The following is an 18,337-nucleotide window of genomic DNA, read 5'->3' as shown; positions in this document are numbered from 1 at the left end:
TTCGTTTTTATTTTCATTATTTATCCCACTTTAATGTCTTCTGATTAGATGGGTTTTATTTTCTTCTGTGTATATTGTTATTTCCCTTCTGTGGCCTAGGGTGTTTCTCTAAGGTGTCTATGCTCTGAAAACCAGCATGGTTCGAAAACGGCAGGGAGAGTTAGAAACATTTAAAGAAAATCTGGATGACGATGAACCTGCAAAAGATGAAGATGAAGATGAGGGAGAAGGAGAGTCATGCACGGAAGGGGATCAGGGAAATTCTAAAGATGAATTTACCCTGGAAGACGTTTTACGTCTGGGGGGGACTAAGGTATGTTGCTCTGCGTGGCGTTGATGGGATTTGAACAAGCGTGTCTCGGGAACTTTAGAAAATTAATTGTTACGTTGAATAATGATTTATTATGATTATAATGATTTATTATAATTCAGCGCGTTCGAAATAGGAGTATGTCTGTGGTCGTTTCGCTGCTTTAAAAGTCCGACTTTTTAACGAATGTTTCGAGTTTGCAATGTTGCTCGAATTGCAGTGCACTAAACAGCTTTTTCCCCGTGTTGATTTGCGTAATTATATAAAGCCCTTTGTCTGATGGTATTTTGTGTACAAAATGCGTGATATTGTGATTTTTCCTCTTTTAATTATCGTACTTTCAGACATCCATAGAAAACAAAAATCTGCATTTATTACAACATAGCTGTGACCCATTCTTGACTCCAGCGTTACAAATAAGGATTCTCCCACAGTTTAGAACACTAAAAGACTTTCACAAAGAATTTAGTATGTTGTGAATATTTTCCACTTTGATTTCTGACAGTGACTGAACTGAAAACAATCTATGTTCTAAGTCCTAACCTCAGTTGTGATTTCTTCCTCTACAAACTGATGACAGACTCTACATATGGAAGGTGCCTGTAGATACGCGAATAATGATTGGCTGAGCTTTCTCAGGACTGCATTGTAGTCTGTACATTAAGAGGTGGATGCCACTGATGATGATCCTGGAGACAAATGGCAGCAGATGAACTAGTGCACCTCCTTGTCCCCTGACAGAGGACGGTGAACTACAGTGCGTGTTGCACTGTGTGGTGCTTGAACCCGTGAATCTCGTCATGCGTTTTCCCCTTTGCTCTCTGCAGGCAGACTATGCCATGCTCGTGTCCGTAGACGAGTCCATCGAGCTGACGGATGGAGGAAAGAAAGGGGCCATCGACGACCTCAAGGATGGCGAGCTGGAAGCTTTCATCAACAAGCTGGGGATCCGCTCCCACTCGGAGTCCTGGCACATCGTGCACGACGAGCCCCAGGAGCAGGGCAGGAAGGACACCGGCCAGAAGAAGGAGGGCAAAAAAGCGGGAGCAGAAAAAGGGAAGGCAGAAAAGAAAAGTAAGGACCAGGGGACCGAGCAGAATGAAAAGCCCAGCAAGAGCAAAAAGACTCTTACTGCGGACAGCACAGGGAAGAAGACGAAGCCAAAAATCAACGTGTTTGAGTTTCAGCCGAGGCAGGTGCTGTTGATCAAGCCTGGTGGCAAGTGGTACGACCTGGACTATAGTAACGAATTCACTTCCCAGCCACAGGACGGAGCGCTGGTCTCCCAGTACAAAGCCCTGGCCCAGAAGCTGTTCGAAGCCGAGACGGAGCTGTACAAAAGCAAAAAGAACGTGCAGAAAGGTGCCAGCTCCACCTGGATGAAGACCATCGTCTCCACTGGCACGCTGGTGGATAGGATGGCAGCGATGACCGTTCTCATTCAGGACGCTCCGGTCCATTGCCTGCAGTTTGTGGAGACGCTGGTCAGCCTGATCAAGAAGAAGGGCAGCCGGAGGCAGAGCCTAATGGCCCTGGACACTTTCCGAGAGCTCCTGTTGTCAGACCTGCTCCCAGAGCACCGCAAGCTGCAGGCCTTCTCCCAGCACCCTTTCGACAAAGTCGAGGAGCTGTCCAGCGGAAACAGGGACGCCCGGGACCGCCGCCTCATCCTCTGGTACTTCGAGCACCACCTTAAGCACCAGGTAGCGGAGTTTGTTGTGGCCCTGGACGGTCTGGCGCACGACACTGTTATGGCAACCAAAGCCCGGGCCTTGACAACCGCTCACGAGCTGCTGTGTTCCAGACCCGAGCAGGAGAAGGCCCTCCTCAACCAAGTTGTGAACAAGCTGGGAGATCCCGAATACAAAACAGCCGCCAAGGCCTCCTACCTGTTGGAGACTTTGCTACGCAAGCATCCAAACATGAAGACGGTGGTGTGCAGTGAAGTGGAGAGGCTGATGTTCAGGCCCAACATCAGTCTCAAGGCACAGTACTACTCCGTCTGTTTCCTCAACCAGATCTTGCTGAGCCACGAAGAAAGCAATCTGGCCAACAAGCTGATCAGTATCTACTTCTCTTTCTTCCGGGCCTGCATCAAGAAGAAAGACATTGAGTCCAAAATGCTGAGCGCCCTGCTGTCTGGCGTGAATCGGGCCTACCCTTATTCCGAGGCAGGAGACGAGAAAATAAAGGAGCAGCTGGACACTCTCTTTAAAGTGGTGCATTTAGTCAAATTTAACACCGCTGTCCAGGCTTTAATGCTTCTGTTTCAAGTAATGGATTCACAGCAGACCATCTCCGATCGATACTACGTTGCGCTCTACAAGTAAGCCACGGTTTAAATGTATTCTCCCAGTACGCATAAACATTTTTTCCTTCCTGATTGCTGTATTTAAAAGGTCATTTCGGACCGTGAGAATTGTGTTTTAAGAGAGGAGATTCAGTGGTGGCTGTGAAACTATGCCCATTTTGATTAGCAGTGGCGTTAAGAGTAGTATTTGTAGGTCTTGAAGAAGATATCAAGGAACAAGTAAAGGTTTATTCCACGCTGAAAAGAGGAGAAAAGAAACACATGTTTTTGGCTGTGGAGTCTTCTTCAGGTCTTCTTATCAATCTTATCAATACCAGTAAAACTAGAGAGTGTCATACTTTTACTGCAGTTTTACGTCTGTATTAAAAAAGAGGTAGAGCAGAGGTTTAGGTAGGGTTATAGTAATAGAGTTATAGTACATTTTTTCTAGTGGAATGCATTTGTTCTCGAGAGATTTGTTGCATCAGCTTTCTAAAGAAAGAGATATATAGTAAACTATTTTAATAAGAACTTATATGAATGAGGGATTTGGTGTTGATTACATTAGTCATTGTTATTGGTTATACACCAAAAGCATGGTTATGTATAGAGGACATTAGAAAACATTATTTTGGACAAGGGTTTATTTATGACGGGTGTTATTAATCTGTTGAAAGGCTGAAAAATTAAGTTTAAAATAAAACATTTTTCTCTTTTAGCTTAAGTATAATATAGAAATAAACCACTGTTTTGGTTTTTAGTTTTCCTCCTCCTCGTGATGTCTGAATTTGAAATGCTGCGTTTGAAATGTTGTGTTGCAGGAAGTTACTGGACCCTGGCCTCTCGCAGTGTTCCAAGCAAGCCATGTTTCTGAACCTGCTCTATAAGTCCCTGAAGGCAGACATTGTACTGCGCAGAGTGAAGGCCTTTGTAAAGAGGCTCCTACAGGTCAGCTGTGAGCAGAGCCCCACTTTCATCTGTGGAGCCCTCTACCTCGTGTCGGAGGTCATGAAGGCCAAGCCGGGCCTGCGAATCCTGCTTCAGGAGAACGGGGTAAGCTCTTGGCATCGCTGTTTGGCCTGTCAGATCAGTTCAGATAACAGACCACAGTAAAACCTTGCTTTAACAGACTTCGGATTTAACAGTCCTAATAGGCTTAAGGGAAATTATGTCTGTAAAGATCCCCCAAACACCTGACCTTCCCTGCAATAACAATGAAATGTACAAATAATGAAACAAAATTAAAATAAATACTGAATAGGTTTAAGCTCAGGAATATCAACGGTGCCCCATAGGTTTACGACAGGTGTTGTTTGTGTTACATATGCTTTAGCAAATTGTATACAGTATATGTATCGTATATGAAATAAAGAGATTGTATATTTATTTTTAAAGGCACAGAATTGTTGATTGCAATTGTTAAAAAAGTAAAAGATCCAGTAAATATATACGTATATGGTGTATATATAACATATAGTGATTATTTTTCTCTCATAATAGTGTTTTGGGACTTTAAAACCTTGTATGTAATTTAATGGACGTGTACTTTAACAGACACCTCTTTAGCCTGTTAAACTGAGGGATTACTGTACCTGCCATCATCAAAGGTAGTTATTGAAAATTGAATAATTAATATTTTTCTGTTGAATTCTTTAAAAAAGTGAAAAGACAGCCTTATTTTCTAACCACATATCTGGGAAGAATGAAAACTCTGAGCTCTGCTAAACCCCCATGACTGATCTTTGGTGTGCAGGAAGGCGAGGAAGAGAAGTTTGAGGACCTGGATGAGGATGATGATGACTCAGAGGAAAAGTTTACAGATGCTGATAAGGAAGAAGAAGGTGGACAAGGCCAGACACAGGCCGAGAACCCAGTGAGAACTGCCCCGTCCAAGCCAACGGCATCATGGGTACACCACCAGAACCTTGAAGGTGAAGCTTGTTCATGTCTCTCCCTCCCCTTGACCATACAGGAAACACCATCAGTGCGGACTGTATGAAATGAGAATTGTCACGACAACTGGTGATTGGCCTTCATTACAGTACAGCGGGCCTCTTATGAGATAGTTCAAGTAGGAAGCTGCGTCATCATGCGTAGGCTGCAAAGGAACAAGTAAAGGTTCATTCCTTGCTGAAAAGAGAAGAAAAGAAACACAATGTTTCAGTTGGGGAGCCTTCACACACCCGAAAAGGGCTCCACAGATGAAGTGTCGTGTTTCTCGTTTTCTCTGTTCAGCCTGGAATAAATCTTTACTTGTTCCTCTTATGAGATAGAACAAGTTGGCTTTCTTGAGAACTCCAGTGTTTGTGAAACATCATGAAGTGTAATTATCACCAGTATTAACACCTTTGGACCACAGCTCATTCTTAAAAGGAGAGCACACTGTCCACCTGTGCAGCTGAAGACTAGCTCTTTCAGAAGAATGACGCATGATTGATTCCACTTAGGCGTACATTGCCGCTTTTTTGTGCTCTTGTACAGCCTTGGCGTGCTAAAGTGTCGCCCCTTCCAGGCAATCCATTAAAACAGGGCAGCAACAACGTCCGTGGGCACTGTAGAGGATGATGTAGTGTTTGTGATATGCAGGGGCACAGGAGAGAAAACGGTGCATCCGATTGTGATTGTAGTAGCGCTGACTCCTGCTGTCCTGCAGGTGGGAAGAATCTGGGAGCCTACGACCCCCTGCACAGGAACCCTCTGTACTGTGGGGCTGATGGCAGCACTCTGTGGGAGCTCGCCAGGGTAAGAGTCCGGGAGTCAGATGAGCATGATTATCCTTCGGGGGTCACGTGTTTCGCCACAAGAGAATATTGTCACCTTTACAGCTCCTGCAAATGACTAATCCTAAAAAGATTCATTATAAATGATTGATTAATCACTTATAAATGATTACTTAATCATATAACATTTACATGGCATGGGGGGGGAAAAAGCACTGTAATATATGGGAAAGTAAACGCAAGTTAACAATTTAAAAATTCTGTGTTTTGTGTATATTGTTTGTGTTGTACCAAGAGCTGGAGTGATATTACGCTTTTAAGCAGCTTTGATGGCTTCATACCAAGTTATTGTGGGTTTTTTTTTCAGCTCTCTTCACATTTCCACCCCTCAGTGGCCCTTTTTGCCAGCACGATCTTGCAGGTAAAGTCTGTCTCTCTGTAGGGCATGTAAATCCCGTTAAAGGAGAAAGTACAGAGAGAGAGGAAAAAGTTGTCAATATTTTTAATCTCCATGCAGACTTCCTGTAGATTTTACTTTAACTTGTGGAACCTACTGAGGCTTTCATCATTAGAATATGTTACAAAACAGCTTGCTGATCTCAGAGGTATGTTTGTTCTGGTAAATATTTTTCAATATTTATTTCGTGATTGGTAGAATTCTTCTTGAAAGCTTCAGTCCGTTATGAGGAAAGACAGGAAGTTGTCCCGAAAGGAAAATGCTTTGAAATGTGCCTGACGTTAGTCCTGCCCCAGTCGTGACCAATGTTGTTGCCGAATGTGTCACAACAAAGAAATGAACGAAAGACTCAAGCTGGGGTGGGTGCTTTTGTGAAGTTCAGGTCATAGGAGTGCTGTGACCGAACGTTGTCTTCATGTGTGTGGCTGTGTTCCTCCTGTCAGGGCGAGAGCATCGGTTACACCGGAGACCCTCTGCAGGACTTCACTCTCATCAGGTTCCTGGACCGCTTTGTCTTCAGAAACCCCAAACAAAACAAGGGAAAAGGTAGCACAGGCCTTGTTTTTTGCTCATCTCAAACCATACTCATGACTGTGATCTTAAAACGGGGAAAAATGTATCTCTGCTTCCAATTAATATCCATTTGATTGGTTTTAGTCATCATCAGTCATGAGGAATTTCACAGAACAGAGCAAACTCAGGTTTCATCATTAGTTTGATTTGAAGTAGTATAACGATGTGTTGCTGCTGTCACAGTAATTTAAGAATTATTTGTCATTTGCAGTTGACGTACCTTCACACCTTGATTTGTTATTTCTTACTTATTTTTCAGACAATGTAGACAGTGTGGTTATGCAACCTAGACAGAGACTGTCAATGAATAATGTCCGCAGTTTGGCTGGTGAGTTACTCCAGTTCTTCAGATAAATTGTGGGAAAGGTTTAGAATGTTTGCTTTTTTTTCAAGCAGCACCTCTGTTAATTTCTCACAGTGAACTGTCAGGAGTTTCTTGAAAAAGACGAGAGTCAGATCCCAGTGGATGAGATCTTCTTCCATCGGTACGTACATTACTTGAAAGCTATTAATTGCAAGGAGTTGTAAAGGTTTATTTTACAGATTAGGTTATCTTTATGAAACATGAAGTTGTTTTCTGTCATTGTTTTATGAGGTTATGAAGGTGAAAAAATTAACAGTAATTTTTAAGTTGCTCAAAGATGTACACTTTTGCTGTGCTGTGTTTGTGCAGTGACTGGCACTGGAGCAGTGCTGTTATTGTTTTACAGAGTGTTAAGGATTGTAAAAGCTTTCACATCAGCAGTTTCTGAGAATGCTATCTATATTCTCACAAGACTGAGGAGGTGTATCTATTTCAATTAAAACATCAAGCAGCTATGAAAGAGGGACTGAAACGCTATCTTTATATTTTGGGGATAGAAAGGATCAGCATTGATTAGGGCATTTCAAACCACAATACAAATAAAATGTACACAGTAACTTGTAAAACCTCCAATTTACATCGCAAAATAGACAGAATTTCCAGATATACGCAGCCCCATATTCTGTGATTCAGAACAAGGCAAAAAAACTTCTGGTGACTTGCAAAATGTTTCTAACTGTCAATTAGTTTATTTTGTTACTGAGGTTTAAGAACCAGTCTGAGAAATTGGGACTGCAGTTCCCCTTTAAGAACTCGGATAAAGTATTTGGAGATTTTAAATTTTAAATAAAACTAGGTATAACAACACCAGAATAATTATACGGGAATATTTTAATATTCAAATTATGATATACCCCTTTTATTTTTTCAGGTGTGGTGATGACTTGATTGTAGTCTGTAAAGTACTTTTCTATAGTATCGTCTGTTGTTTCTAACTGAAACCCAGATTTGTTTTAGCACTGTTGCGTATCGAGTATGCCACAAAAGAGAGGTTCACAAAATTAAAAGATGGAACGTTTTCTTCCTATTGCCGAAATGTCCAGGTTTTTTAAAAAACGGGAGAAGGAGAAGGAACTGCACAGGCCTCGCGGAGGCAGGGACGACGAAAGTGTTGAGGATGTGGATGATGACGAGTTTGAGAGGGCACTGGGTGAGTCCTTTGTGATATGAAGAGCTTTTTGTAGGAGTCTGGCCCTGCGCTGTGGGGTTTTCTGGTTTCCCACCCTGCTGAATCATCTGATACAATTCAGCATCCTTTATGTATTTTTACGTTTGACCCAAGGCTTGACCCGCTCACATGTCATTGCAGTAGAGGTATGGCGCTGTGCTCTGCAGTCTGGGTTCTTACTGCGGCCCTCACAGGCTTGCAGTCTCAGTTGAGCGTCCTGGTGTTTTTCATTGATGGGCAGCGTCATAGTTCTTAGGGCCTTAATCGCTCAAAAACGCTCATACTGTACGTGCTGGTGGCAGCAGACACAAAAAAACGCAGTTTCGTACTTCTTCCAAATTTTTTATATGCAATACCGGAAATAATTACGGTAAGCAACAGATACCTTAGCAACCTAAAGGGCAAAATGTGTGCAGGAGGTAAATAATACAAAACATAACTTAAACACTTACTACCCAGGTCATTTTGCGGACGCAACAAGGCTCAGCGGCTCGGAATTGATATCGCCCACTTGGAACCTAGACAGTGCAGAATTCGCCCATTGCAAATGACCCGGTCTTGTGGAGTAACACCGTTCACCACTGTCAAGGGAGCGGGGCTGCATATCCTCTGAGCCCACGAGTGACGGTGATCGATTCCTGGCAGAGCAGCAGAGCTGCACTCACCACGTTTACAGTGACATTAGAAATGTTAGAAGGCACACCATAAGCTGGTAGCTGGGAGGAGAAAACTGAGCAATGGTTTACATGCACAGAGACTGGGCTGAGCACACTGGGAGACACACCATAGGCTGCGAGCTGGCAGGAGAACAGAAGCGGAGCTGTGTATATGGGCAGCGATGGTGCGATAGCAGGCGGCGACCGGTCCGGTCCGGTCGGTTTAGCAGTCAAGCAGGAGGCCGTGGTGCTCTAGTAGGCTGGGTAAACAGAGCAGGGAGGAGGAAGACGCAGAAGCAGAGTTTGTAGCCAGGCACTAGGTAGACAGGCAAAAGTACAGGGACACGCAGTCCAGAGTATGTGATCAGAGCCAAGAAACACTGTAGCGAAGCACCAAGAGAATGTCCAGGGGCCGAGGTCACGTACGCGATGAGGGTCGAACATCCAAGACACAGCCAAAGATCGGGAGCTAGAGAACTCGGGCGCTTTGAGAAGCCACCTTTAAAGGCGCTATAAAATATAGTTTATTATTATTATTCACTAAAGACTAGGAATTTAAGTGGACTTTGAGAGAATTCCTTAAATATTCTGCATATCCTGCGAAGGGCGTGAAAGAGCCCTCACAGGTGATGCAGATTTCCTGTCAGAACGCGTTTCCATGGTAACCAGTACTGAGAGACAGCCGGCTACCATGGCAAACTGTAGCTTGCCCCGCAGCATTTTCAGACTGACAATACCATATCACTTTATTGTCTTCAATATGGCAGTATGTCTTTAGTATACTGTAGACTAATATTAAAACTGTAATTCAAGCAAATAGCATTGGAAAAAATAGCAGAATTTTACATACCTTAATTTCTAGTGTTAGCTTACTTTTTATATCACTAGATACACTTTTTGATAACCACCTGATCTGATTTTGTGGTGAAATCTGTAATTAAAAATGCTTTATGATGTCGTTCACAGATTCATTTGAAGGAGATAGCTACTTCACAGAATTTGAGGACAACAGTCTCGATTTTGCTGGGTAAGCTGAATTTGACTTTTTCAGTATACATTTTCGTATAGACTGCAGTTATCAATTGTTCTTAGATGAAACATTAGTCAAGAGTTAATTGGAAGGTCTGCATTCCAGTTGAATTTTTGGATTGTTCTTACATTTAAAACAGACAAGGAAATTGCTAGACTTGCCCCCTTATGACCATTTCCTTAAGTAAAAATATTTTCTTTACTGTCAAATGCAGGACTGTTGGGGATAATAAATGAGGCTGCTTGAAAGTACATCAGGGGCAGTCTGCTTTTGAACATTAAAATAGCAGTGTTTTGTCTTCAAATAAAAAGACATTCCTGACTTTAAATACACCATTATGGGGTACGTAAAGCATGAGTCTCCATTTTCAGCAATATGAAGAAGACAGCCAAGCAAGGCAAGAAGGGGGACTCGGACTCCGACTCCGACCTGGAGGAGGGGGATCTGGATGATGATGAGGTGTCTCTGGGCAGTATGGATGAGGAGGACTTTGGAAACGAGCTAGAGGAAGCTGGTGGAGCATTCATGGACGTGGGAGATGATGACGATAAAGGTGCCTGCCAGATTACATATTTGCAGGAGGAGGAGGATCATAAATGCATTTGTATAGCACTTTTTATCCCAAAAGTGCTTTAAATATGGGAGGGGGCATCATCGCTCACCTCGATGATGTGAAGCAGCCATTATGCACCAGTATTTCCGCCACACAGCACACAAGTTAGAGAAGTCAGAAGTCAGTTCCTGGAAGGGAGACCTCCTGGGAAAAACTAAGGTTGCTGCTGGAAGAGGTGTTAGGGGGGTCAGTAGGGGGGCGCTCACCCTGCGGTCTGTGTGGGTCGTAATGCTCCAGTATAGCGACTGGGACACTACATTGTAAAATGGCGCCATCTTTTGGAAGAGTGTAAAACCGAGGTCCTGACTCTCTGTGGTCATTCAAAATCCCAGGGCGTTCCTAGAAAAGAGTAAGGGTGTTACCCCGGTGTCCTGGCCAAATTTCCCCCTGGCCTTTACCAATCATGGCCTCCTAATCCCATCTCTGAACTGGCTTCATTACTCTGCTCTCCTCCCCACTGAGAGCTGGTGTGTGCTGAGTGTACTGGTGCACTATGGCTGCTGTGACATCATCCAGGTGAGGCTGCACACTGGTGGTGGTGGAGGGGATCCCCATTACCTGTAAAGTATTTTGAGTTCACTTGCTTTATTATTATGACGATGATGATGGAAATTGTAGGGAAATTGTATTGAATGCCAGAATATGCATTTTTGCCGTTCTTGTCTTTTAAATTCTTTTAACGTTTTAAGTTCACGTTTAATAATCCAAATATTCTAGTTTCAGTGAGCAGTTTTATTTCATAATTAACCTATAATTCTGTGGAGAGATCATAAAGTAAATCAGTCCCCAGACATCCATCCATTTTCAATAATCGCATATTCTAATACAAAGATGCATTGTCCACACCACTCACTACCCACCGCTGAGTCTTCCATTCGGAGTGTACATGAGATTGATAAACTAACAAATATTTACTTTAAAAATAACTTTAAGTACAACCATATAAGCATGTTACTTACACCTTTCTGGTGGGGACTGCACCCGTAGCACGTCTTCCGTGTTTACATGTGTTGTGCAAATCAAGTACTACCTGTATACTATTAACATGATTTATTTATTTTATTTTTCTAGATCTCAATCCAAATGATTTTCTTAAATGTACCTACCAATACACAGGGCGATTGTTACATAGCCCTGTACAGGAATATCAGATTTAATTTTGGTTGGAGGCAATAGCTACTTTGGAATTTTGCCATCTTTCTAAACTGATTTTCTCTTTCAGAGATAGAAGATATTGACACGAATATTTTTGAAGGTAGGTCTGACGTCCAACAACCATAATCTCCTTTCACTCCTTTCAAATACAGATCTTAAATTTCTTCAGCTGGTTTACAGTCTGTAAATTTCAAATGTGTACATTTAGTTTTGTGATTTGGAGCTATGTGGTAATGGCTTTAAATAATGTAGTTTAGGTCTACCTAATCTACGTTTTTGAAGGAGTAGCGGTAGACCTTCTGGTAAAGAAATCATATTTTTGATTTAGAAGTTGAAGTTGGAGAAACGCCAGAGATCAGAGCACGTCCCAAAACAGGCAAGAGGAAGAAATCAGAAGATCTTGAACTTTTGGGTTCGTTAGGTAAACCATATATTCTTCATGTCACTATCAATTTTTACTGTATTACTTTTCAAGTATATGTTCAGAAGTAATTGTAACTCTTAAACCTGAATAAAAATATTAAGTTCTGTTTCTGCAGGGTCAAAATCAGGAAAGAAGAAGAAAAAGAAAGGCTTAGGGGATGATAACATGCTTGCTACTGCAGAAGAGGTAAGACAATGCAAATCCTCAGACTTCTATATTTCAATACTGTAAGTCCTGTAATACAAAAGTCATGTTCCTTAAAATAGTTATATAAACAAGAAAATGTCTTTCTCTGAATGTTAGCTTTACGCTTTTTAAAATGTATTTTCTTTTTAAAAAGTCCCATTTTAATGTTCTGGAATTGTGTAAAAGATGCAATTGTAAAACACTGGTTTCAAAGGTATCATATACCACGTTTTCTCATTCTGTAGAAACACTCTTATGAAAATCAAGGTGCACGCAGACTGTCCCGGGTCTACAGCTGTTCAGTAACTGATGCAGTGTACAACTCAATACGAATAATCTGAGTGCATATTGCAGAATTTGAGATGATCTAAATGTGAACACTTTTTTATCCTTTTAACAGTTTGGGTATCTCCTGGATGAAAACACAGGATCAAAGTTTGACAATATTGGCATGAATGCAATGGCAAACAGAGACAAAGCAGGTGAGTTTTGGAACAAGTAGTATTTCAGCACTGTTCCATGAAGTTTAGTATCAATGTTTATAAGAAGTAAAGGACTACAATACTAGAATTGTTTCAAGAAGCACAAAATAAATCCATTGAATTGTTTAGAGCCATTGTTTTAGAATCCCATTTTATTCCTGCATCTGCTGTCTACAGTTTCATATTTTTTGCCAAATCAGGAAATAGCTTAGCTCTCAGCTATGTACAACCCATATGGCAGCATTAAAGAGAACAAGAAAATATACATACAGTGCCTATAGAAAGTCTACACCCCCCTTGGACTTTTTCGCATTTTATTGTTACAGCGTGGAACCATGATGTATTTAACTGAGAATGTTTGCCACTCATCAACACAATGTACTCTATAATGTCAAAGTTAAAACAAAAATCCAGACATTTTACTAAATTAATTAAAAATGAAAAATTGAATGCGTAAGTATTTACCCCCCCCCCCCCCCAAACCACCTTTGGCAGCAATTCCAGCTGTGAGTCTCTTTGGATAAGTCTCTATCAGCGTTGCACATCTTGACACTGGAATTTTTGCCCATTCTTCTTGGCAAAATTGCTCAAGCTCCATCAAGTTGGATGGGGACCATTTGTGAACAGCAATTTTTAAGTCATTCCAAGATGCTTAATTGGATTGAGGTCTGGGCTTTGACTGGGCCACTCCAGGACATTAACCTTTTTGGTTTTAAGCCACTTCAGTGTGTCTTCTGCTGTATGTTTCTGGTCATTGTCCTGTTGGAAGGTGAATCGTCTTCCAAGTCACAGTGCTCTTGCTGATTGCAGCACGTTTTCCTCCAGGATTTTTCTGTACTTGGCTTCATCCATTTTTCCTTCTATCTTTATGAGTCTTCTAGTCCTGCCACAGAGAAGCATCCCGAAAGCATGATGCTGCCACCACCATGCTTCACTGTAGGGATGGTGTTCTCAGTGTGATGTGCTGTGTTAGGTTTGTGCCAAAAAAAAAAGTTCAGTTTTGGTCTCATCAGACCATAGAATCTTCCTCCAAATTGTTGAGTCTCTCACATGCCTTTGGGCAAACTCCAGCTGAGATGTGATATGAGCCAACAAAGGCCTTCTTCTTGCCACCCTTCTGTACAAGCCAGATTAATGAAGTGCGTGTGCTGTTGTTGTCTTATACACAGTTTCTCCCATCTCTGTCATGGAGGACTGTAACTCCTTTAGAGTTGCGTAGGCTTCTTGGTGGTCTCCCTTACTACGGCTCTTCTTGCTCGGACACTCAGTTTTGAAGGACGGGCGGTTCTGGGCAGATTCACAGTTGTTCCATATTTTCTTACCTTTTCATGATGGAGTTCACTGTGCTTTGAGGTATATTCAATGCCTTGGAAATTTTCCTATACCCTTGCCCTGACTGTTATTTTTTTAAGAACCTTGTCTCAGATCTGCTTGGAATGTTCTTTGGTCTTCATGGCGTAGTGTTTCCTTGGAAATGCACTAAGTGGGAAAGCTCCCAGACACACGTGTATTTATTCTGAAATCATGTGAAACACCTGAACTGCACACGGATGGACTCCAGTCAAGTAATTATGTGACTTGGAGAAGAGAGTTGGTTACTTCACATATCATTTAGATGAGTCAAAGCAAGGGGGTGAATACTTATGCATTCAATTATTTTTAATTAATTTGGTAAAATGTCTGGATTTTTTTTTAAATTCGACATTATAGAGTACTTTGTGTTGATGAGTGGCAAAAAAATATCCGTTAAATACATCATGGTTCCATGCTGTAACAATAAAACATGAAAAGGTCCAGAGGGGGTATAGACTCTATAGGCACTGTATGTACTTTGTAGCATGCATTGTCAGAAGAGGTCAAACCTTTAGTGCACTCGGCAGAACTAAGGCATGTGTTGGAGGGCTTAATGCAGCTCTGTGCTAACATTGCAAGCACAGAGGCACATATCCAACCAACAGAGGTCACTGCTACACGGGTATTGTTATTTATGCTTAACCAACACCCAGTGCCAGAGACATCCAGATTTCTGTTATGCTTTCTCTATAGCACATTCTGAAGTAGGTTTTAACATTGTGGTCGCATAGTTCTGCATTTATAACTTAAGATGAATGGCAAAAATGATATTTTTTCTACACCTAATCAAGTATTCTGTTTCTATATTTCTACTTCCTTATAAAACTAGTTACTTATAAACCTAATTTAGTTTCCCCCAGAGCCTTGAGCCAGAGCTGTTGCTGTTCTATACATCATGGCAATGTCTTGCGTTCTGTGTAAGTGTAGAGATGATTGCTGGGTACTTTACCAGCTAAAAATACATCTACCCATGCAAGAAGAATATGCGGTTTTGCTTTTATTCAAGACAAACATTTTGTATTATGCATTAAACTTAAACAATTGTTGCAGATACATTTGTCTGTTGCAGATACATGAAGGTAAAGGGTTTGTGTTTATAGAGTAATAACCATCTCTTGGAAAACTGATCTGACTTCCCTTAAATCAGTTACCTTAAAAACACGTATGCTTTTGATAAAGGTTGAATCGTACGGCTTTAGACTGGTATAATCACTCGTTTTCAGTTCCCTAGGTGCTCGATGCAGGACGGCCCACTGGTTTGATCTGTCGTGGCGCAGCTCCATTCACATAACTTCTTAAACGTTTATCCCCCCCCTCCAGGAGTCAAGCAGCTCAAGTGGGAGGCCGCGCGCAACGACTGGATCCAGGGTAGAGATGTCAAGACGCTGAGGAAGAGGAAGGCGATGTTCAAGAGGAATAAACACCTGGGCAAACCGAAGGGGGGGAGAAAAAAGCAGAAGAATTAACGTGTTGCCTGTCAAAGAGTACATTTCGAACGGATGCTGCTGCTGTTTTTTTATGCCCCGTATTTCTCCGCTCACCTCACTGTGTTTTTCCTCTGGACCACGCCTCATTGTCCTCTTCCCGAATTCCGTAAATCCCTGCCCATTCGTGGGATTTATAATAAACTGAAATGATTAACAAAATAAGACGAGTGAATTTATCTCAAAGATCCCATGTTTTACTACATCTTTTATATTAAAATATATTTCCAATCTATTGAACTACTTGTAATTTTATTCTCTAAGGTCTGTCGGCAGGTGAGCGTCACCGACCAGTGAATTCAACTGTTAATCCAATATTAAAAATCAACTTTGTAGAAATAAATGTATAATAATAATTGCTTACACTTATATAGCGCTTTTCTGGAAGCTCCATTCAGAGCACTTTACAGTTAATGGGGATCCCCACCAGCACCAGTGTGCAGCCCCACCTGGATGATGCAATGGCACCCATAGTGCACCAGTACTCTCCCCACACACCAGCTCTCAGTAATAACTGTACAGTAGGAATGTATACCCTTCTACCTCACAGTAAATTTCAGAAAACCAGCTATCAGTGGGGAGGAGAGCAGAGTGGTAAAGGCCAGGGGGAAATTTGGCTAGGTTGCCGGGGTAACACCCCTACTCTTTTCGATAGACACCCTGGAACCTTTAATGACCACGGAGAGTCAGGAACTCTTGGCGCCTTTTTACAGTATATTGTCCTAGTCACTATACTGGGGCATTAGGACCCACACAGACTGCAGGGTTAGCGCCCCCTACTGGCCTCTCTAACACCTCTTCCAGCAGCAAGCTTAGTTTTTCCCAGGAGGCCTCCCATCCAGGTACTGACCAGGCTCACACCTGCTGAGCTTCAGTGGGCTGCCAGTTGTGAGTTGCAGGGTAATGTGGCTGCTGGCTTAGAACTAATTTACAATGTAGTAATAAAGATGAATGCCTGTACAGTAGGAATGTATACCCTTCTACCTCACAGTAAGTTTCAGAAAACCATTAGCCTGACTACAACAAGAACATTTGTCCAGCTTTGCTCATCCACTTTCTATTAGTTTGATTCACACACCACCTTCCAGCCATACATTCAAGGATTACAGATATCCTTCATTAACTATAAAGTATGAAAGCTTTTTAAAATAGTTTCAATTAAAAATTGGGAAATCTATATTTGTACATAGATATTTTATTACACACTTCTCAAATGTGTTAAAAAAGGATTTTTAAAAAGTCAGTACCTTCCAAAATGGATGGGAATCTCCTGTTCATTGTACTTCTGAAATCTGTCAAGATTAATACATTTAATGATTATGATTAATCACTGCAGCAGAAGCACTTTCTGAAGAGGTCTTCAGTGAACCGTAATTGAGGTTGTGGGAACAATTATCGGCACATTCAAGCTACAACGTTTTGGAATGATGCACTCAGCTCAAGGGTAAAGAAGGTAAATAAATGCCATATTCACAAGGACAGAAATATCGACACAAGTGGTGTGCCGAAAGAAGAAATCCACGCGACAATGGGCTGTATGCAGTGTAAGGCTATAATAGTTACCAGCAGTGCATTTTCTTGTGTCGACAAAAAATGCTTAAAGACTCCAAACCAGTTAGGAAGTATAGATCAAGAAAGGAAAACAACTGAGGTAGCTGAAGCTTCAATCTCCAGTCGTAAATTCAGTCAATTTCTTAAACCGTTAAAGATTATGAAAGGGGTGAGGAGATCACTCCCTACCGTGGTTCACAGATCTGTTAGTCTGTGTCGGTAGCGTGATGCCTCATGAAATGAAACTTGTAACAGTTCCTACCTTGACTGGACTTCATCCTGTAAAAAAGCCAGTACACACCGAACACTCCGGCTACTTCCAAGAGTAATACACCTTTGAAGAGCTTCCGAGCAAGAGGTTCCATGGTTTTTGGTGCCATTTTGAAATAAATTACGAAAATATATCTATAATAATATAAACTGTTTATTCCAAATACAGTGTCCAAGTTTTGTTACTAAATCAATCAAACTATCATGTTTCTTAACAAAATCTGGTTTGCAGTTCTGCCCGATGGTCAATGCGCTCATATATTTACGCATTCATGCAAAGGCGAGAGTGGTCCGCAACTGCTTAGTTTATAAGGTTAAACTTATACCAAACAGACCGCACGTTAACGCACGTCTAGCGTTATAAACGACCCATCTGACCTTGCGCCTCCACATCTACGGTGCGTAGGAAGGTACAATCAGTACGGTAAGACGGAAACGCGAGTCTGGAGAGTATAATAATAATAATAATAATAATAATAATAATAATAATAATAATAATAATAATTGCTTACACTTATATAGCGCTTTTCCTGGACACTCCATTCAAAGCGCTTTACAGGTAATGGGGACTCCCCTCCACCACCACCAACTTTTCGATATATTTCAGAACTATTTTTTCTTCTAATGTACTGTATCTGAAGCTTCCGCATCAACCTTCAACAACGTCACTGAAATGCAAATGATTAATTCTTAATAAGAACTATAATAACGATACATGTATGTCAGCGCAAGAAACTAAAAGACGGGTTTTACTTTTTTTTAAAGATGCCAGTTAGTATTTTTTATTTGTAAGACAAAAAATAAACATCATAGTTAAAGGGTTTGACACTAGGTGTCGCTCTATACACAACAATGATCACTACTTCAAAAGTATCACTTCAACATGTTTACAGCGCATTAAAAAAAATAGTATTTTAGTTCTAGCGTTGGCACATTGTCACATACTCCCCAGATACTTAACTTTTAAGTGTAGCTCACAAAGAGAAATAAATTAATGTGTACATCGAGCACTTTACCTTTTATAAATTGATATTGCTATACCATATGAATCATTATAAATCCTTGCCCATTCATTGGATTTTTATTACTGAAATTATTAGCAATAAAATAAGACAAGAGAGAATCTCAATTCAGTGCCTGAATAATGATAAAAGGTGTTTTATATAAAAAAAGCAAATCCATAAATAATTGAAGAAATCAATGCTCTTATCTTCTTATATAAAAAGACTATAATAAGTAATAAATATATTC

General features: G+C 41.2%; 1 protein-coding gene across 1 annotated transcript; it reads left to right on the top strand.

The window, feature by feature from the left end:
• The first annotated feature begins 99 nt into the window (after positions 1-99).
• cebpz (CCAAT enhancer binding protein zeta) lies at positions 100-15,505 on the top strand. The gene is made up of 17 exons (XM_015355080.2): positions 100-313; positions 1,138-2,636; positions 3,422-3,653; positions 4,354-4,531; positions 5,254-5,342; positions 5,688-5,741; positions 6,221-6,323; positions 6,610-6,678; positions 6,769-6,835; positions 7,758-7,864; positions 9,505-9,565; positions 9,940-10,121; positions 11,404-11,436; positions 11,665-11,757; positions 11,876-11,946; positions 12,347-12,428; positions 15,102-15,505. The coding sequence occupies exons 1-17, from the start codon at positions 137-139 to the stop codon at positions 15,245-15,247; spliced, it is 3,243 nt and encodes a 1,080-aa protein (XP_015210566.2). The 5' UTR covers positions 100-136; the 3' UTR covers positions 15,248-15,505.
• Positions 15,506-18,337: the final 2,832 nt, after the last annotated feature.

The sequence above is a fragment of the Lepisosteus oculatus genome, chromosome 2, assembly GCF_040954835.1.
Source record: "Lepisosteus oculatus isolate fLepOcu1 chromosome 2, fLepOcu1.hap2, whole genome shotgun sequence".
Classification (NCBI taxonomy): Eukaryota; Metazoa; Chordata; class Actinopteri; order Semionotiformes; family Lepisosteidae; genus Lepisosteus; species Lepisosteus oculatus.
Note: the sequence above shows the minus strand (reverse complement) of the source record. Positions and strands in the feature narration are given on the sequence as shown.